Source organism: Lynx rufus, unplaced genomic scaffold, assembly GCF_022079265.1.
Source record: "Lynx rufus isolate CCGP_SWC_20201006 ecotype Redwood Valley unplaced genomic scaffold, mLynRuf1.p SCAF_16, whole genome shotgun sequence".
NCBI lineage: Eukaryota > Metazoa > Chordata > Mammalia > Carnivora > Felidae > Lynx > Lynx rufus.
The window spans coordinates 29904622-29925121 of record NW_025814830.1 but is presented as its reverse complement, the minus strand read 5'-3'; the positions used below and the strand labels follow the sequence as shown (position 1 = coordinate 29925121).

The 20500-nt window shown below is 41.5% G+C and overlaps 1 protein-coding gene across 1 annotated transcript in view; it reads right to left on the bottom strand.

Moving 5' to 3' along the window:
* NUP93 (nucleoporin 93) overlaps positions 1–20500 on the bottom strand; it is a 104004-nt gene that overhangs the window by 59416 nt on the left and 24088 nt on the right. Inside the window, exon 3 of the mRNA XM_047078431.1 lies at positions 15314–15431. Coding sequence (XP_046934387.1) covers positions 15314–15431 — 118 coding nt within the window. The remainder of the gene's footprint in view (positions 1–15313; positions 15432–20500) is intronic.

The window sequence follows — 20500 nt, the reverse complement described above, 5'->3', positions numbered from 1 at the left end:
TTCAGATATATTTTATTGATCATTGTGTCCTTCATGAAACAAAGATACAAACAGGGGTGGTTACAAATTCTTGATGGACTCAAACACTGAAAAGATAAACACACTGCTTTGCAGGCTCCAAGTTCAGGGTTGGTCCACAGGTGGATGAAGTTTAAAAGTTGGCAGAGATGGCCAGGGAAGCAGGATATACCTACACTAGACTTCTGTCATCATTTAATTTGGTCCATCTCAAACTGGAGGGCTTATTGAACAGATTCTGGGCCTCACCTCCAGAAATCTGGATTTAGTAGGTCTGGGGTGGGGCTTGAGAATCTGCATTTCTAATTAATTTGTGGTGATGCTGATGCTGCTACTCTGGGCACCACCCTTTAGAATAACCAACAAAGGCTTTCTGTTTGCCAAAGGCATTCAGGGCATGAGAGGAATGGAGTAGGAAATTAAAACCAACCTGAGGCAGAAAGCTAATACAAAAACAGAGATGAGATTTGCAGCTCCTTTCCCTTCCTAACCCCCAGTGAAAAACTTAGATGCCTTGAAGGGCTCTGCAATATGTCTGCTGCTCCAAAATAAACCCCATTCCCTAACACTCCTCCTCCCCCACCAAGAAACGAGCTAGTTGGATGAATAGTTAACAAATGGTGAAGAACACATATGAAACTGGGAGCTAGATTAATTTATAACTTAATTCCCGAAACATGAGAAAGAATTTCAAATATTCTCCTTCCTTTGGTCATTTTCTTCCCCATAACTCCCTCTTCTTAGGACCTAGCTTTAATGTAAAACCAATCCTCAAAAAGAATGAAAGGTTGTAACACCCTCACCCAAAACCTTAGTTCGCTACGTAGAGAAAATTCTTACATATCCTCAATGTCAAACCGAGTCAGGCACGAAAAATAAAACAAACAAAAGCAGAGTATCAGCAGAGGCTATAGGAAAGGGCCAAATATAAGGAAATGCACTTGAACATCAGCTCTGTTAAAAGAGCAAAATATAAGCAAGTTAAGTAGACGGATAAAACTAAATTCCGTTTCTTTGGGGGTTTGCAAATGCAATTGAGAACAGAAGTAATGAGAGATGTGAGGTAGAGGCAGCCAGCAAGGCCAGGCTCACACAGCACCCAGCTCTCACCCGGCCCAGGCTCGCTCCCTACTGCAAGACAGCTGTGGCCGTACAGGCTCCAAGGCTGCAGGAACCATCCTAACAGCCACGACTTCACAGCTAATAGATGCTTGGGGAAAAGGAGGTACACTGCCCCATTAGTAATAGCTGCTGCTGATGGGACAGCCAGTCTGAAACGTTCGGGGGGAGAGGAGCAGAGAAAGTGGGACGCAGAGGACAGAAACAAAGTGAGAATGAAAGGAAGACAGGAGAAAAGATAAAAAGAACAGACAACAACAATGGAAGGGAGGATAGCCTAAAGAAGAAAGAAACCAGGAGGGAGGGAGAATAGAAAGCAAAAGCTGGCAAAAACAAAAACAGAAAACCTCACCCCTAATGGGCTCTCAATTCTGAGAGTCCAATCCACCCGAAGTTTCAAATATGACATGCGTTCCAGTTGGCCACTTTGCAGTTGCTTGGCACCAAAAACCTACTCAGACAGTAAAAACAAGGCTGATAGGCTCTAGCTAGTATGACAAGTCTCAAGAGACTGAGCCCCTTCCCAGAAAGGGCATTTGGAAACTATGCAGCAGCAGCAACAAACATCAGTATCGTTTTTGTTCCAAAGTGTACCGCAGACGGGAAAAGTGAGGTCTGCCACCGTTCAGTTTATGGTATTACTCTTCTAACATTTTCGTCTCTACAACTGATTTAGTCAACTCGCAAATCTTCCACACAGAAAGGAATAAACAGAAATGCAACTTCAAAGAAATAGCTAAAGAAAGGTCTGAAAGGAAAGACCAAAACATCAAGAAATGACCAGTGACAAAAGACCTAGCTTAGTGTCTTTGCAAAAACAACAAACAAACAAAAAAACAAACCTGCAATTTACCCTCATCCCATGCCTTCCTGAACAAGGCATGATAATAAGGACACAGGACAAGGGACACCTGGATGACTCAGTTGGCTGAGTGTTCAACTTCGGCTCAGGTCATGATCTCACGGCTTGTTGAGTTCAAGCCCCGTGTCGGGCTCTATGCCGACAGCTCAGAGCCCAGAGCCTGCCTCGGATTCTGTGTCCCTCTCTCACTCTGCCCCTCCCTCACTCATGCTGTGTCTATCTCTCAAGGATAAGTACAACATTTAAAGAAGAAAAAAAAAAAAAGGACACAGGGCAATGCATTAAGAAGTGTCTGGGTTCAGGGGTGCCTGGGTGGCTCAGTCAGTTAAGCGTCTGACTTCAGCTCAAGTCATGATCTCACGGTTCGTGGGTTTGAGCCCCACATCGGGCTCTGTGCTGACAGCTCAGAGCCTGGAGCCTGCTTCGGAATCTGTGTCTCCCTCTGTCTCTCCTCCTCTCCCGCCTGTGCTCTCTAAATAAATAAATAAATAAATAAATAAATAAATAAATAAATATTAAAAAAAAAAAGTGTCTGGGTTCAAGTTCTACCTTTAGATAGTAAGTAAACTCTCCATATTGGTTTCAGTATCTTCTCCTTCTAAATAAACAACGTCAACACCCATCCAACCCATTCCACCACAAGAAAGAAGACGGTGATGGGCAAAGCCCACTGCAAAGTATCACACAAATGGAAGAGTTATTATGGTGTACCACTCAAAGTTCACATAATAGTCCTGGCCTGTTCCTTTCCCCTACATCTTCCAAATTAGGACAAAGTCACAGATTCTTTCAAATGGTTTGAGGGGAGTAGTAAAATGACATAATAGTTATTCATAAAACCAGCCATGTCTCAGATCCCCCTTCACACGTTAGGAAGCTTTACTTTTACAGAATAAAGGAAAAGACCGTATGTTGTTTTGTAAGAATTGACCAATTCTGAACTATGAGGGTCACTTTTATAGCCGATCTCTAACACATACTTCATGGACCAATCCATCATCTCCCCATTAAATCCATTTTCCTTGTCACTTCAAACTGATGTTCTATAATCTCAACTACCTGGTCAAAACAATCCAACACTTCCAAATGCCGGCTGTTCGGACAACTTGGAGGGGCAATACAGCCAGTCAAGAAAGTGTAATTGGGGGCCATTTTCCAAGTTCTCTGAATTAAGCATGTCTTACTTTTGTAATTAGGGGGAGAACCGGATTTTCTCTAAAGCCATTCAGTTCCTATTCACACTCTCAAAATCCCAAATTTAATGTTTTCTTGTCAGTAACTCCCTCGGGCTTCACCCTCTCTTCCAATCAAGAGGTGTCTAGGTCATGAAAGAGGAGGGTAAAAGTCTTTTGCAGACAATGATTACTTCTCCTCCAACCTCTCTAAGCCTAGCTCCCTCCGTAAGAACACTTTACCAGCCCCTCGGCTAGACTCTAATTCCGACTTCATACAAGGAGAGTGGCACCAGGCACATGCTGAGGGCTACCTACACGGGAGTGCCTAACTGTGCCCTACTATGGATCACCACCATGTCTTTTCAGCTCCCTGCTTGGCCTTCTCCTCGAGATTCTGCTATGTTAGTCTGTATTTATTTTCAAGAGCCAGGTAGTCCAAAGAGCACCAATCTACACGACTCCAGGTCACCTCACTGTTGTGTTGTCTCCTAGACAGGAGTAATTTCGCTATAGAGAAATTATTTCCTGTATTCTGGAGCACACACAGAGTTAAGGGCCTTGTGTGTGTCCATAAAAACCAAACACACATAATACCCTTAGACAGCCAAATCATATTATAAGATGCAAGATTTCAACATTCCGGCACACTGCCAGAGCTTAATGGCCAGTCAGACGCTAAGTAAGGAAATGGGTCTGCATTAAACCTACAAATAAGTCAACAATCAATAGTTCAGGATTACAGTAAAAAACTGGATGTGCCCTTTAAATTGCTTCTAGCATCATTCTTCTAACTTGAGCTCCGCTTCAGAAGCAAAGCAAAACAAAACAAAGATGATCAAGCAAGAAGCTGAACACAACCTATTTTCACAAGCACAAAGCCTTGGCATTTCGAAACTAAAAGCTACTCTAGGATTTCACAGAAACCTTTTACAGTATACCTGTAGGGCAGCAAACTCGAGGAATAATAGGCTGAGCTTTAGACAGTAAATTAAACTGACAGCTCAGCAAGCACAAAACTATGGCAAAAAAGCAAGCACCTGGAGATAAACGGATGAAGCAGGTTTGGCCTTCCTGCAAAACTTCTCCCCCCCCCCACCACCCTCAACACCCCCAAACCAGCAGGGATTTGTGTAAAGCTTTAGAAAGCATGTTCCAGCTTTGTCCCTCAGTCAACATGATTTGACTACTAAGCGTATATAAATAAGCGCGATACCCACCACATCCATTCACTGTGGGCTTTCTGGCCTTTATTTTGCTCTAAATGAGCAATCACTGAGCAGTACTTCTACTAAAATACTTCAACTACTTTACTCTTTCAAATATATCTTGAAAATCCACTTCTTTACCAAACAGCTTTGACCTACAAATGAAATTTAAAACCTAGGGGACTAAGGGCATAGTACTGAACTCAAACCAACAGAAGGGAGTTCAAGTCTGGCATATCTAGCCTTTGCAGGCCTTAGGTTTCCCCATCAGTGAAATGCAGCTGACAATAGTATACGCCTGAAATAGTTACCAGAAACCCAGGAAGTGTTTAGTTCAGTGTCTTTTTTTTTTTTTTTTTGAAGTTTGCTTATTTTGAGAGAGAGAGAGAGAGAGAGAAAGAGAGAGCACAAGCAGAGGGCGGGCAGAGAGAGAGGGAGAAAGAGAATCCCGACCAGGCTCTGCACTGTCAGCACAGAGCCTGATGTGGGGCTTGAACTCATGAACCTTGAGATCATGACCTGAAGCAGAACCAAGTCGCCCGTTCAACTGACTGAACCACCCAGGAGCCCCCTAGTATAGTGTCTTGACAAAATAAATGTTCAGTAAACCTTAGCTCTGCCTCCTCAATATTAGCTGGGCTAAAACAGAAGACAGGAATTAAAAACTTGTCTTTAGTGCCATGATTCACTACGCCAGCAGGAAACACTTAAACTAAAGAAAGGAAGAAAAGTAAGGAAGGAAAAGGAGAAAGAGGATAAGTTGGGGGGGGGGGTGTGGAAATACAACTATTTAAACTAGCGCTACTCAAAGTGTGGTTGAAGGAGCACCAGTCCCCAAATAGGTGGTGCCTGGTCTGCAGCAGGTAAGTACAAAAACAGAGAATAAGCATTTAGAACTTTTATAGCAAGCTGATGGAGTAATTTTATGTCTACTGAATTTAATTAGAAAAACTAAGGCTTATCCTTTGCATGTCTTTTATTTCTTTTTCTCCTAGTAATTCATTTGTACTGTATTTTTCTAAGAGCATCTCTCAGCCTAAGACAAACTCATTTGGGAGGCACCGATTCAGTAAACACCTTCCAAAAGAAAAACACCAACCACTATACTTCTTCGCCGTGAAGACCTCTGGGACAGTTTGGGACCCTGTCACAGAACTAAGTGCTACTGTGAATGCCCATGAACCAAGGATTCCCAGGTCCTGCGCTGGTCCTATCTAATACAATATGGGAGACCGATATGCACCGTGGATAAGAGAAAACCTGGCAGAAGACAAAGTGCTCCCAGATAATACCACACCAGATTATTTTGGTACCTTGAACAAATCAAGCACATTATAACCTTCATGGCCATTTCAGCCTGTCCCTAAGATAGTGACAGCATTTTAAAATACACAAACTTTTTTTTTTTTTTAAGAAAAGGGAGGAGTAGAGGAAACTCTCCCTCATATCCTGCTCATGTCACTCAAAGAAAGAGACCAAATCAGGTAGTAATAATACAAATCAGTCAGTAAATCCACCCTCCTACTTGCATTCTGCTGACCTAATCCTCCCCTTTGTTTTATAAATTAAATGAATTGCCTGGTGCTGGTTGTAAATATGTTCCATATGACCAGGCTTATTTCTGTGCAAGTTCTTGGAAGCCGTGTCACGCCCAGCCCCGCGCAGCAGCCTCTGGGCAGTGCTTCCAGGGCTGCGGTTCTCTCAAAAGCACAGGCAGGATTTGGCTGATGGCATCTCAGCCTCACAGCCACTCCACGGTGAGAGGCAAGGCCTCGCCCTTCCGTCCTCCAAGATAATTAAAGTGGCGTCGTTAGCGTTGCAGACCCGGGGCTGTCAGAACTGAGGGCCTTAGTCTCGGCTCGGCTGCCAGCAACCTGAGCTTGAGGGGCTCACTGAACCTCTCCATATCTGAAGTACAAGATGGAAGCCAAGCATCTGTGAAACGGGGGAAAAGCTTAAAAAGAAAGCAATACATACTAGTTCTGAGAGCTCTGCAGCAAAAGAAATTCTAATACAGGTCTTGTCCGTGAAGGATGTTGCCCAGACTTTCTCCCAGCTTCTTCTGTTCCTGGTCCCCGACAAACAAACAAAAAGAAGCAAAACCAGGGGTCTCCCCTGTCTGAGCTCCCTCTCACTTCCTTCACAGAATGTGGATTTTTAGTGGATACAGTAGGAACCTGGACCCCAGAGTTTTGTAACCGAAGAACCACACTTTGCAACTGATAACAATGGAAGGAGCCACATCAGGCTACCGGCCTGGAAAGCTTCAGGTCGAACAATCCAAAACGGAAGTAAGCGATCACAGGGTGCCGCAGCAAGCGGATCAAAGTGATACACAGGGTCAAGGGCTGCCATTTGAGAATGACGGACTGGTCTACAGTAATGTGTTCGATAATCAGTGAGGTTTTAACTCCCATTTAAATTACACTCACTCCAGTATCAAATAGGTCAGCAGATGAAAAGACATGCCCATTTCTGGTTCCTGAAACCAAGCAACTTTTAAAGACACCAGACTGAAGATGACAATATATGCTCCCCGTCTCCACAGTGCTGGGGCATCAATAGATATCGGCAGGTTAAGAGACAGCTCATGAAGGAGGGAGGGGATGACTCAACTCTGGTTCAAAGGCACCAGGGCCTGGCCAATATTTGAAGTGCTCTATTAAATTCTTAGATAAATATTTTAGCCATGGGCTTCTTCTAAAAACACTTCTACAGAACCATTCCAACTTCTTTCTTCTTTAGTTGGTAATTGATATTCCCTTGCTCACTACAGGATATAAGAAACCTCTGAGAAGACAAAGAAGCCTGTCATTTCCTGCTTGCTCAGAACGCATTCAGCATCCATTTACTTGCTTGTTCTGAAAGCCCTGCATTCAGGAGTAAGTGTGAATGGATAAGTAAAAAGGCTGAAATCTTATATCCTTGGCTCACATAAAAGCAGTTTTTCACATTTTCCACAGACGACGCCTTTAACACCCATTTTTATTCCAAAGTTACCATTTTTAATTCCATTCACAGATACTTTAATGTAATTGCATACTTTCCACCAGACCACAATGCCTACCTTTTCCCTTATCACAGACAGGCAGAAAAATTAAATCATTTCAGTACTTACCCCAGTAATCAGGATCAGAATACCTAATTACAAACACAAAACAGGATGGCATATTAACCAGCTTCTGGGAAGACACTATTTTTTTCTTTTTTACATGTTTACTGGTTTTTACCAGCTCTGAGATTTACCCTGGGTCAGGATCTAGCGACAAGGAATAGCAAATATGTTTGTTAAGTGGGAGTGACGTGGACACTGCAGTGTTCACACAAGAGACAAAGCCTGGCACCATGACCGCCCTGAACAAGAAGCTGAGGCACAGTGAAATGGAGGTCTTTTCCATATGCAGTCTGGCCACTGCAACTGAATGCTGGCCTAAAACGTACCTGGTGTTTGTTCCAGGAAAAGGTTTCTCTCCAGCTAGCAGGGCTTTGGATCCCATGAGAATTGGATTCGTTAGCTAGTGTGAACCCAAGACATTAACTATATAGGTTGTTTGATTTAAGTCCAGGAAAAGCAGCTGTTACAAAGCTGCAAAAGGGCAAGATTCAAATATCCATTAAAGTCCTCTAAAAACTCAAAAGAAAGGTTACCATCAACTTCCCACTGACTCTTTTAGGGGCAAGAGGAACATAAGCAAGGAGGTCAGTAAAGACAAATGCTTAACTAAAAACCTTCACGCTCTTAGATTCTCTTATATTTTTATATTACGTGAGAACAATTAAAGAGCAAGATCTCATTCCTTCAGGGTGCCATCAATTCAAAAATTCTAATCATCCAATGTGGGCTAGATCACCATCACAGAAAAGCCTGCTCAGGCATACTAACAGCTGAAACAACAGGGGAGCTAGGTATATTTTGCCCACTTAAAACATTTCTCAGGACTGTTACACAAATTATCAGCATGCAAACAGATGCAACTCTTAATGAACAAACCCCATCTCTTCCTTAAATTTACGAAAGCAGCTCTGGTCAGACCTGTCCTCGGTATACACGCTCAGTAGTTTCAATTTCTAGAAACAAATGAAAAGGGCTACTTAAAAATAATCCCAGAGTTCAGATATCGTTCATCCCTTCAGACTGCACCTTCCCGCAGTTGGCTTAAGCGAGGGAAAGCTTACCACACTTCTTCCTCAATATTAATATTTTGCCAGTAATATTCCTGAAGAGCTGCTATTAGCACACTAATCACTCAAGGCAAGTCTGACCCTCTTTCCAACAAAACAAACTGCCACAGGATTTCTGGAACCAATTCCCCACTAACAACTTGCCAGTACTACAAACACACAATTAGTAAGCAACACAACCACTTTTCTGCTTAGCTGTTATATATAGCTCCATTTAAGCAGCAGTCTCTTAATTCCGAAGATATAAAATTAAAAGATAAACCGGGAAAATAACAATTTAGGTGATAATGGGTTACACAAGCAGTGATTCATTTTTATACTTACTAAAGCTATTTAGTTTCTTCTGATTATTTAAAAAACATAAGCTAAGAGTGGTCTGAGCATACTCTACATTGCCAAGGCCAAGGGCAGAAAAAGGAAGGAAACAATGAATATTTTATTATGGATGCAATGTGGTAGGCAAGACAAGTGTCTGACAAGTGAATTATTATTGCATCATTAGCCTTGTAATTGATAAATCAGTTTCTCTGGCTCCAATTTTGATACAGTTATTTTATCCACTATTTAAGACTTCATTTTCTCTTTACTCATACAGGGCAGGACAGATTTCCATCTGGAAATTTACACAGATTATGAAGAACTTCCGTACAGGATCCTTCTTTCTGCTTTTGTTTTTTTGGGTTTTTGTGTTTTGGGGTTTTTTTTGTTTTTTTTTTGTTTTTTGGTAGAAGGATCTGAATAGATAAGAATCACTTATGTAAGATCCAAATGGACTGCTAAATTAATTCGAACATAAGCTCAATTTCTGTTTACTTTGTGGGGAAACATTTGGAAAGTTTTGGTTTTTTCCTAGGCAATAAAACGGACACACTGCATTTGTAGGCTGTGGGGAGAGATCTGAGAAGGCCGCGAAAGAGGCGCACATGAGGAGAGCCTCACAAGTGAGGCCTCGGACATTTCAGAGGCACTACTCTAGGCTAAAGACAGGTGGCTGAAGTCCAAATATACACATGCACACACATACCCACACATGCATGCATGCACACACACAAGACAGCTCCTTCTACTGCAGTGTGCTACCACTGGCTACCACTGCAGACTCTGGGTCTGGAGTTCTCTCTTGTCCAGCAAGAAAGCGGGATGCAGGATTAAAAATGCGAGAGAGGCTAACGTCCAAGAGGAGACAAGAGCCCCGAGTTAAGGGTCCTTGCTCTGTTTCTGTTAGGATCAGAAGACACAAACGTGGTGATGGGCGTGCACAAAGGGACAATGAAATCATGAACATTAACTCATGGGTGTGAGGGAAAAGGGGGTTTTGAAGATAGGTGGTGTTAAGGGTTTGGGTTAATACAAAAGAAAATCCTGGCGCTAGGCGGGAGGTTACTTACAGCAGAAGTGAGGCACCACCTCTGTTTACCTAAACTGGTCTAGGGGACAAGAAAGACAGAGCATGCTACCTCAGGGTCAACAAGGCACCTTTCTTTTGCTAACTAGCTCTGCTCCGGGCAACTTCGCCCTGCAACAGTCTATAGCCCTATTTACCCATTTACCTAATTTGGTCCTTCCTTCCAGTGAAAGCAGCTTTCTGCTATTGTACTAAGTTGGGGGGTGTTTCCACCCTGAATACCTAATCTTGTGTACCTCATCTTGGATGTTTTCATCCTGAGATTCCCTATTCCTATACCTTTGTCCTATACTGGAGGCCTTTGCCCCACTTGTCCTATACTGGGGGCCTTTGCCCCGTTTATCTAATCTTGTTTACCCAAACTTGGGTGTGTACATCCTATGGTTGTCTAATTCTTTATGCCTTGTTAACCCATTGGTGTAAGCTCAGGGAATTCTTAAGTTTATTCCCCACACTGCAGTAAAGTATCACAAGTTAATCCGACTGATACATACTCCAAACACTAGTATGTAATGCTTTAGAAAAGTAAACTGTTTCTATTTGAAAAACGTCTCTATAGATATCTCTTGGGGTGCCTGGGTGGCTCAGTCAGTTATGCATCTGACTCTGGATTTTGGCTCAGGTCATGATCTCACAGTTCATGAAATCAAGCCCCATGCAGCATGGAGCCTGCCTGGGATTCTCTCTCTCCCTCTCTGACCTTCTCCACTCACGCACACTCATTCACTCTCTCTCTCTCTCAAAATAAATAAATAAACTTAAAAGAAAAAGAAAGAAAACGGAAGATGTTAAAACACACTGGAGCGTTAGTCTGTTTGGAAAGAGTAACTACTATTAAACTCTGAAGTCAGATAGGGGTCCTCCCAAAGGCCCCAAAGAGAATGATGAGGGCGAGATCAGATATCTGGTTGAGGTCTGCAATCACTGGAACAACTAGCAATAGATGTCTTAGCCCAATATTCCATACAGCTATGAAAGAATTAGATTTGATGATGTTTCATTAATTACGGTTAATTTAGTCTTAAAATTTCTGGCACTGTATGTGTAGTGGGTTGACCTGTGTCCCCCCACCAAAAAGACATGTGTAAATCCTAACTCCTAGTCCCTGTGCATATGACCTTATTTGGAAATATGATCTTTGCATATGTGATTAAGATAAGGATCCCAAGATGAGATCATCCTGGATATAGGATGGGCCCTACACCCAATGACTGGTGTCTTTATGAGAGAAAGGAGAGGGAGACTGGACACAGAGGAGGAAAATCTCGTGGAGATGGAGGAAGACACCGGAGTTAAGAAACAGCTTGGTGCCACCAAAAGTTACAAAAGGAAAGATTCTCCCCTACAGCCTTCAGAGGGAGCATGGTGTTGCCAACACCTTGATTTCAAAGTTCTAGAGTCCAGAACTGTGAGAGGACAAATTGCTAACGTTTTAGGCCACTAAGTTTGTGGAAACTTGTTGTGACCGCCCTAGGAATCTAATACAATAAAGTTTAGCAATAACATTATTATATTTTGGTCCCATGCCATTTGGAAGTAATGGAGCCTAATGCAGAGAAACTGCAGCTCCCATTTTTATGGCCAACTCAGGCAATTTCCACACAGCCTTCTTGAAATATACATGTAATTTAGTGAAAAGCCCACAATATAACCAAACTGTGTAAATTCGCACCTTATTACTATATAATACACATCATCCGTGGTACATTAGGTCCATTCAGATCATAGTAAAGATGTGCAACCTGCCCTTGATATTTTTCTTCCAAAGACAGAAGTGAGCACGTGGATCTCTGTGAGAAGGCCTGTGCTTGCAAGCACCACAAAGTAACTTAGGACAGAGCAGTACGCTCATCGCGGTGCCCTGCTCTGTTAACAGCCATTGCTCTTCACCTCTATTACACAAATATGCAGGCTTCTTTATAACCATTTCCAAAAAAGAAAAACCAATACATATTTTAAAAAATTCTCCTAGCGTTAGCCATACATATAGATTTAAGTAAATTTTTTTAATAGGTTACTTTTGCTGGCCACTACAGTCTTTTAAAATTGCATTTTCAGTGCATGCCAACATCATCAGTCGTGACAAACCACCAAACAGCAACAGTGAAAATCCTCTATTAATTTCACGCTTTCCGTGAGAAACAGAAGGAAACAGAATCAATGTTCATCAAACAGAAAAGGACTACACACGTATCTATATGTATACCTACACATGGGGAAATGCCTTTTCAGGCTTCTAAGTAATATAAACAATGGGTGGTACAAAGTCTCGGACAGCATCCATCAAAGGATCCTTCAGCATTTCCCTCTACGAATTTATAAACTGACATAATAAATTCACTCTGACTGATACTCGGCATGTGGGATTAAGATGCATTCGCATCGCAAAAACGGCACTGGTTGGAAAAATTTATACACAAAAGTCCATTAGGTTTATGGTATGTGGACTGCATCTCAGTATGTTAAGGGGAGCCGGGGTGGCTTAGCCGGTTAAGTGTCCAACCTCAGCCTAGGTCATGAGCTCATTTCATGAGTTTGAGCCCCAAGGTGGGCTCTGCACTGACAGCTCAGAGCCCAGCTTTGGATTCTCCCTCTCCCTCTCTCCTTCTGCCCCTCCCTCATGCCCGTGCACACTCTCTCTCTCTAGAATATAAATCAACATTTAAAAAGATAAAATAAATAAAGCTGTTAAAATAAATGAGAAAAAAAGTCTGTCAAAAAGTACATCTGGCTTTTGTAAAAGCAAAAAACTGAAAATGACCAAGTTGACTCTTCTTGGAACACCAACAATGCAATGAGAAGGATTAAAAGAAAGAATGCTCCATGTTCAGGGTGAAAGCTGACTTGGCACTTACATCTAACTACTAAACAAGAAGTGTACTTCTTGTACTAAACAAGAAGATACTGTATGCACAGGAGGCTTAAGTACAGGTGGGGTGAGCCCCACAATACAAAACTTCTAACCTCTATCAATACTAGAACCATCTCAGATTAAGCCAAGGCCTCAGCCCTTTAAAACTTAAATTGAGTTCTCCTTTGCCTTTGTTGGCAAGAAGATGAAATCAACAGAATATTTTGAAAATAGTAAGTCTTAAATCTTTAGGTCTAGATCATCAATTCCCAATTCATCAAAAGTTCTCTTGGATTGGGGCGCCTGGGTGGCGCAGTCGGTTAAGCGTCCGACTTCAGCCAGGTCACGATCTCGCGGTCCGGGAGTTCGAGCCCCGCGTCAGGCTCTGGGCTGATGGCTCAGAGCCTGGAGACTGTTTCCGATTCTGTGTCTCCCTCTCTCTCTGCTCCTCCCCCCGTTCATGCTCTGTCTCTCTCTGTCCCAAAAATAAATAAACGTTGAAAAAAAAAAAAAAATTAAAAAAAAAAAAAAGTTCTCTTGGATTGACCATTTTGCATTTTTGGAGCTATTCTAGAAAAGGCTTGAGGTAAAATTCTGAAATGGAAGCACGCTTCCTCTCAAAGTTCAAAGATTTCCCAGTGGTGCAGGACCAAAACTCTTAGCCATGCTCATTCCAAATTAAGAAACTCTCTTTGATGTGACCGAGCATCCACTGCTGGGAAACCATCTAATGGGGGTGTTGAAGCAGAGTGTTCATGCATTAAACAGAAGGTTAGAAGATCATCATGACTCGATACATTTATAAACCTGTCATTAATATCTCAAATCAAAAAAATGGAGTACCACATCAGAGGGAATTCATGAAGTGCATTACTAAATGTGCTGAGTACTCCAAATATGTATTACAGATATGTTAAAGAACATTTAAAAGCTGGTGGTTTAAAAAAAAAAAAAAAACTTCTTTGGAATTTTAAACATTAAAAACACACACACAACCTTATAGCGAGTGCCACTTCTTCCACACTATTAGGGATTCTCTTCAAAATATATGATTATTCAAATTAATTTGAGCTCTATCCCTTTTGCCCACCTCATCCCTGTTATAAGTATCGGTTTATAGAGCATCAAGCAGTAAAAGAGAAGGGACAAAAAGGTACAGCTAAAAATAAAACAGAAACAACAGTTACACACACATGCCATTTTAAGATTACATGGAGGGGCGCCTGGGTGGCTCAGTTGGTTAAATATCCAACTTCAGCTCAGTCATGATCTCCCAGTTCGTGAGTTTGAGCCCCACGTAGGGCTCTGTGCTGACAGCTCGGAGCCTGGAGCCTGTTTCAGATTGTGTCTCCCTCTCTCTCTGCCGCCCCCGCCCCCTCCACTCTCAAGCGCACACACTTTCTCTCCCTCTCTCTCTCAAAAATAAATAAAACATTAAAAAATTTAAAAAGATTACATGGAAATGAGCAGGCATCTATAAGGTGACAAGCAAATATGATTTAGTACACAAGATTTAAAAAAACTGAAGACTATGGAAACATATCAATAACAGGAAAAATAACATCTATAGTTATTTAACTCAACACAAACACAGGGTTTTCAGTTACTGAGATGGAATAAATGCAGTAGAACGGTGGCCATTAGATGGATAAAAATAGTTCTTGGGAAGGATAGTGGGTAGAGAGTATTAATTCAAACTGAGCCCAAATAATAACACAATTAGTACCCATCTGTACAATGGTTTGCCTTTGTAGAACCTGCATCCTTTCATTTCAAATGTGAATCAATGATTAAAATGGCAGTTCACTGTCCCTTCACTCTAACATGAATGCAGCCTCCCAATTCCTCAAAACTAAATGAATCACAAGGTTTTCCTTAACAATCTGTGTGTGTGCGTGCACACACACGCACATACCAGTTTCTGATTAGATTAAAACAGCAATCAATTATGCCAGTGGCATGTTAGGTTAAATGAGACTGGAGTGCTCTATTAGACCATTTCCTGGTGCCTCTAATGCAGCCAAATACTTCCTAGAAATCGATGAGTACATTTCAGTAAACAGTACTCTAAGTTTTCCCCAGCTCTTTGCCAACCAATGCAAGTAAGATGTAGAAAAGAAATGTGGAAGACAAAGAGTAAAATTATTTGAGATCCAGCACAGAAAACAAGAGAAACTTATAACTAATGTCTCTGTGCCTTGGATTAAGCCGAAGGAAGGAAGGAAGGAAAATCTGTTCTCATAATTACAATAATCTAAAAAGCACAGGTCAGAATTGCTTTCCTAAATTCAGCCTCTCAGAGCACTCTGAAAGTAACCGATGTTCCCCACCACATCTCCAAAGCAGAGTCTCCCATTCTCTTAATCTCTAGGGAAGAGAATTAACAAAGAAATCTAAAATTCCTACATCCTCTGGACAACAAAGGTCCAGGGCCTTCAGCCTGGTTTGCATGCTAGGGTTCCACCCGCACCAGACCTGGCACCTGGCAGCGCTTACCTGAATGTCTGTATCCTTCACAGGCTCAAGAGGCTCAAAGGTGGTGGCTGCACTGAGACTCTCCAAACGCTGGGAGATGTGGGATATGTCAAGTCCCCGAGACCCGAGGAGAACTGACCTACATGAGCATACAGGGCAGGGAGAAAAAAGCAGGATTAGGACATCTAATATGCTTTATAAAATATTAGAGAGTAATTTTTTTATTCAAAACCTCCTATGTACAGCCCAGACACTTTTATATGGTTTTTTTATGCCTTTCCATAAAGATCTATCACATGGAATAACAGACACGGTATTGTATCTGGTAATAAGCGATAGTTCTGATCATGCCTGAATTACACTAAAGAACTTGCCAAAATAAAATGATAGAATATCAATAAAATGATAGGCTAGACTACAAACATTTTACAGCAAAGTAAATCATGAGGTAAATGCTATTCTCAATCCCCATTTTACATACAGATGGGGGAACTAAAGTGCGAAGAGGTTGACTTATCCAAAGTCACAGAGCCAGGAAACGGCAGAGCCAGGTCATCAGGCTCCAGAGCACAAACTCTTACCGCCATCCTGTATTCACAGTGTCTGTAAAGACAGATTATAGTGAACCACAAATTTTAGAAGCTTCAGGAGTAACCCAGTAGAAACTTTATTCATCAGCCGAGAAAACGAAGTCTGGGGCCATCAATGATTTGCAAAGTGCAGTCAAACCCAAATCCAAGGCTGGTTCCCCATGGCTTCTCTTTAAAAGCCAAACACTAGGGACACCTGGGAGGCTCAGTCGGTTGAACAATCGACTCTTGATTTTGGCTCAGGTCGTGATCTCATGCTTCGTGGGACAGAGCCCCACATCAGGCTCTGTGCTGACGGCACGGAGCCTGCTTGGGATTCCCTCTTTGCTCCTTTCCTATTCCTGTGCAGGTGCGAGCACACACTCTCTCTCAAAATAAGTATTAAATAAATAAATGCCAAACGTCATATCTATCACATCTTCAAGCTCCCTCTCTGTTGCCCAGTCCAATAATACAGGAGCCTGTCACCTAATAAATGCTTTTGAAGAGAGATGGGAAAAATATGGCTGGTTTCACTTCTACTCACCTGGGGCAATGTAACAATGGAAGAGTTGTTTGTTGTTTGTTTTTTTTTATAAATCACAGTCTTTCTAATATCTAGAACACTCTCTGGAAGAAAGAAACTTAGAATTGGATGCTTAGACCATTTCTCCTGGATGATGATTTAGTACCCAAAATCCCACCGACAAAGTTCATGTCCCTTCTAACTGAGAAGAAGCTAGACCCCTTGGCGGCACAAATAACCCTAACACTTATAGGGGTGACACCTAAGATTTCCAGTCCTGAACTAACAGACTTACTGGAGAAGAGAAAGGACTCCGTGTTTATTTCTATTCTTCTAAGTACTACAGAAATAGATGGTGTGCACCCAGAGGGCTCCCCACTGTAGATTTTTGTCTCTTCCATGTTAGAGGGGTTAACTAGAATGCCATCTCTGAGGTTTCTCCTCCAGGCTACCATGTCAGATAGGCAATCTTAGCTCTCTTCTAATAATCCGTAATAGCTAACTTTCTAATACAGCAGTTCCCAGCCCTGGCTACACATTAGAATCACCCAGGCAACTTTCCTCCCAATGATTCTGAGTAGTGCTGGGTGAAGCCTGGAGCATGGCTATCAGGGTAACACCCTCCTTCCTTTTATAATAGCTTTACTCAGATATAATTCACATACCATACAATTCAATTGGTTTTAGTGTATTCATAGAGTTGTACAACCATCACCACAATTTTAGAACATTTTCATCACCCTCCAAAACCCTAGCCACCAGCAGTCATTCCTCATGTCCCTTCCCAAACTCCCCACAACACTTGGCAACCGTTCATCTATTTTCTGTCTCTACAGATCTGCCCTATTCTGGACATTTCATCTAAATGAAATCATACAATACATCCCTTTTGCGACTAGCTTCTTTCATTTAGCATAACACTTTTTCAAGATTCATCCATGTTGTAACTTGTATCAGCACTTTATTTCTTCTTATAATTGAACAGTATTCCATTATATGGATACATCACATTTTACATTTATGTATGTATCCATTCATCAGTTGATAAGACATTTGGGCTGTTTTCACTTTGAGGCTATCATGAAAAATGCTGCCATGAACATTCAAGTACAAGTTTCTGTGTGAATATATGTTTTCATTTTTCTTGGATATATATACCTTGAAGTAGAATTGCTAGATCATACAATAATTCTCTGTTTAACCTTCTGAAGAACTGCCAGATGGTTTTCCAAAGCAGTTATACCATTTCATATTCCCATCAGCGATGTACAAGGGTTCCAATTTTTTGTACAACCTCACCAATATTTATTACCTTTTTGAATATAGTCATCTTAGTGGGCCCTCCTTTTTAAACCCTTATAGAAAAACACGGGGCACCTGGGTGGCTTAGTTGGTTAAGTGTCCAACTTCGGCTCAGGTCATGATCTCACAGTTCGTGGGTTCGAGCCCTGCATCAGGTTCTGCTAACAGCTCAGAGCCTGGAGCCTGCTTCAGATTCTGAGTCTCCCTCTCTCTCTTCCCCTCCACTACTCGCACTTTCTGTCTCTCAAAAATAAATAAATGTTAAAAAAATTTTTTAACTTATAGAAAAATAATTTTAAATACAAAATTAAAATAGTAAACTTCCTTGTACCTATTATCCAGCTTCAACAATTAACATGTCATAGCCTACTCCGTTTCATGTGAATCCCTACCTACCTTCCTCTTTCCACCACCCAGATTATTCTGAAGTAGATCTAAAATACTCCCCAATTATTTCATAATTTAAAAATGTGTGGCTTTTTTGGAATGGGATACAAATAAGGGTCTCTGCTTGTGAATGACGATATGCTTCCTAAATCCTTTTTAATCTACAGGTTGCTCCCCCATCTCATTTTTTTTCTTACAATTTCTTTATTGGAGACTCTGGATTATTTGTCCTGTAGAGCAGTACAACTCAGACTTGAACTGTACATGTGAATCACCTGCAAAGCATATTAAAATGTAGACTCTGATTCGGTAGGTCCGGGATGGGGCGTGAGATTCTCCATTTCTAAAAAGCTCGCAATCCTGTTTACCTATGGGACTACACTAAAAGTAGCTAGGGCGTAGTTTCTCCCGTAACAGGTTTTACTGACTGCAACCCCACATGCCATTTAACATGTTCCTCCAGCCTCTGTGTTTCCTTTAAATTGAAAATAAGCTCTAAAGGTCTGATTGGATTTGGGTGGCATTATTTTTTGCTTAGATTACTTGAGATTTTGATCAAGAAGTCTGCAATGTCTGGTTATTTCTTTTGGAATGTAGGCAGATACTGGTGATCACTGCTGAGAGTCATTAATTCCCAAGGGGTTGCAAAATGGTGGTATTCTATTTTTATCAGCTAGAATATTTCCTTTCAGAGAAACTCTCTTCATCCACTATGGTTACTCTGAATTAGGAGATCGTTCTCCAGCACCCTCAAAGTGACTGATGAGTTTCATTTTAATGTCATTATGAACTCATAGATATTCATAGATATATGAACTGGAATATATTAAACACTTATTGATGTGTTTCAATCCATTGTAGTTCTACCCTTATGATGCTCAAATTGTCTCTTCAGCCAGTAGAGACCTTCTGAAGATGGTTTCTGAGTTCTTCTGACACGACTCAAGTAGACCTTCATAACTTCCCTCTGTTTGATATGACGAGGTGTCTCATGTTCATCTTACACAGACCTGCCCCAGACCTGGAGTCAGCTAACTCTCCAAAGAGCCCCAGCTGCTTTTATTAAAAAATGGATTTTAGGGGCACCTGAGTGGCTCAGTCAGTTAAGCATCTGTCCGACTCTTGATTTCAGCTCATATCATAATCTCACAGTTTCATGGGTTTGAGCACCAAGTGGGGCTCTGCACACTGACCGTGTGGAGCCTGCTTGGCATTCTCCCTCTCCTGTCTCTCTGGCCCTCCCCTGCTCACGCTTGGTTTATCTCAAAATAAATAAACAAACAAAAAAAATAGATTTCAGAGGCACTAGGCCTGCTCACTGCTACACTCTTTCTAGGCCTTTTCCATAAGCAGAGCTAGACATGAAGTTTTTACTTCTGTTTCAATTTTCTTAAGATAGATTACATCATGAGTTTATACTGATGCTTCCAATTTAAAATTTAAAACACAAAGTTTGGGGTTAACTTCACAGATTTTCTATCTGCATCTCCCACACTAAAAGTTCCAGTTCTCAACATCACCACCCTAACTACTTATTTGCTTTATCCTATACTATACACACAACAGTCCCAAAACAGCAGTAACAACACCTCCGACATGATGACTGAAGACAGATTATGATATCACTTGGAACTGTTCCTTTATGTGTGGTTATGTCACCAACTGGGTTAAGCATTTACTTTCCTTTTTTAGGAACTCCTTTTTTGAAATTTAATTTTGTCTTATAATAATGTAAAATATTTACACAATTCCCAAGTCAAATTTATTTAAAAAAAAAAAAAAAGTCCCTGTTTTCTCTACTTTATTCCCTCCCTTTCCAGTAAGCAACCTTTTGTTTGTTTACTTTGTGTATTAATCATGCCTTTTTATTTTCTGTATCTGATGCTCTCACAACTGGGGCCTTGCTGACATTGGAAGGACGGCCCCTCCCAAGGTTAGCAAATTCCAAGAGACCATGAGCGCAAATTTCAAACGTGAACTAATGAGTCCAGAGTCAATACCTCACCACCTCTACTGGGCCACTAATCATCCCACCAACAGTATAGGGCAGTTTCAACTTTTTCCACATGCTCAACAGGTACTATGGTCTGTCTTTGAATGATAGCCATCCTAATGTGTGTGTGAAGTGGTATGTTGTGGTTTTTTTTTTTAATGTTTATTTATTTTTCAAGGAGAGAGAGCATGAGTGGGGGAAGAGCAGAGAGAGAGGGAGACACAGAATTCAAAGCAGGCTCCAGGCTCCAAGCTGTCAGCACAGAGCCCAACATGGGGCTTGAACTCACAAACCGCAAGAACATGACCTGAGCTGAAGTCAGACGCTTAACCAACGGAGCCACCCAGGCGCCCCAGTATGTTGTGGTTTTGATTCGCGTTTCCCTGATGGCTGGTGATGTTGAACATATCTTCATTTGCTTGTTGACTGTA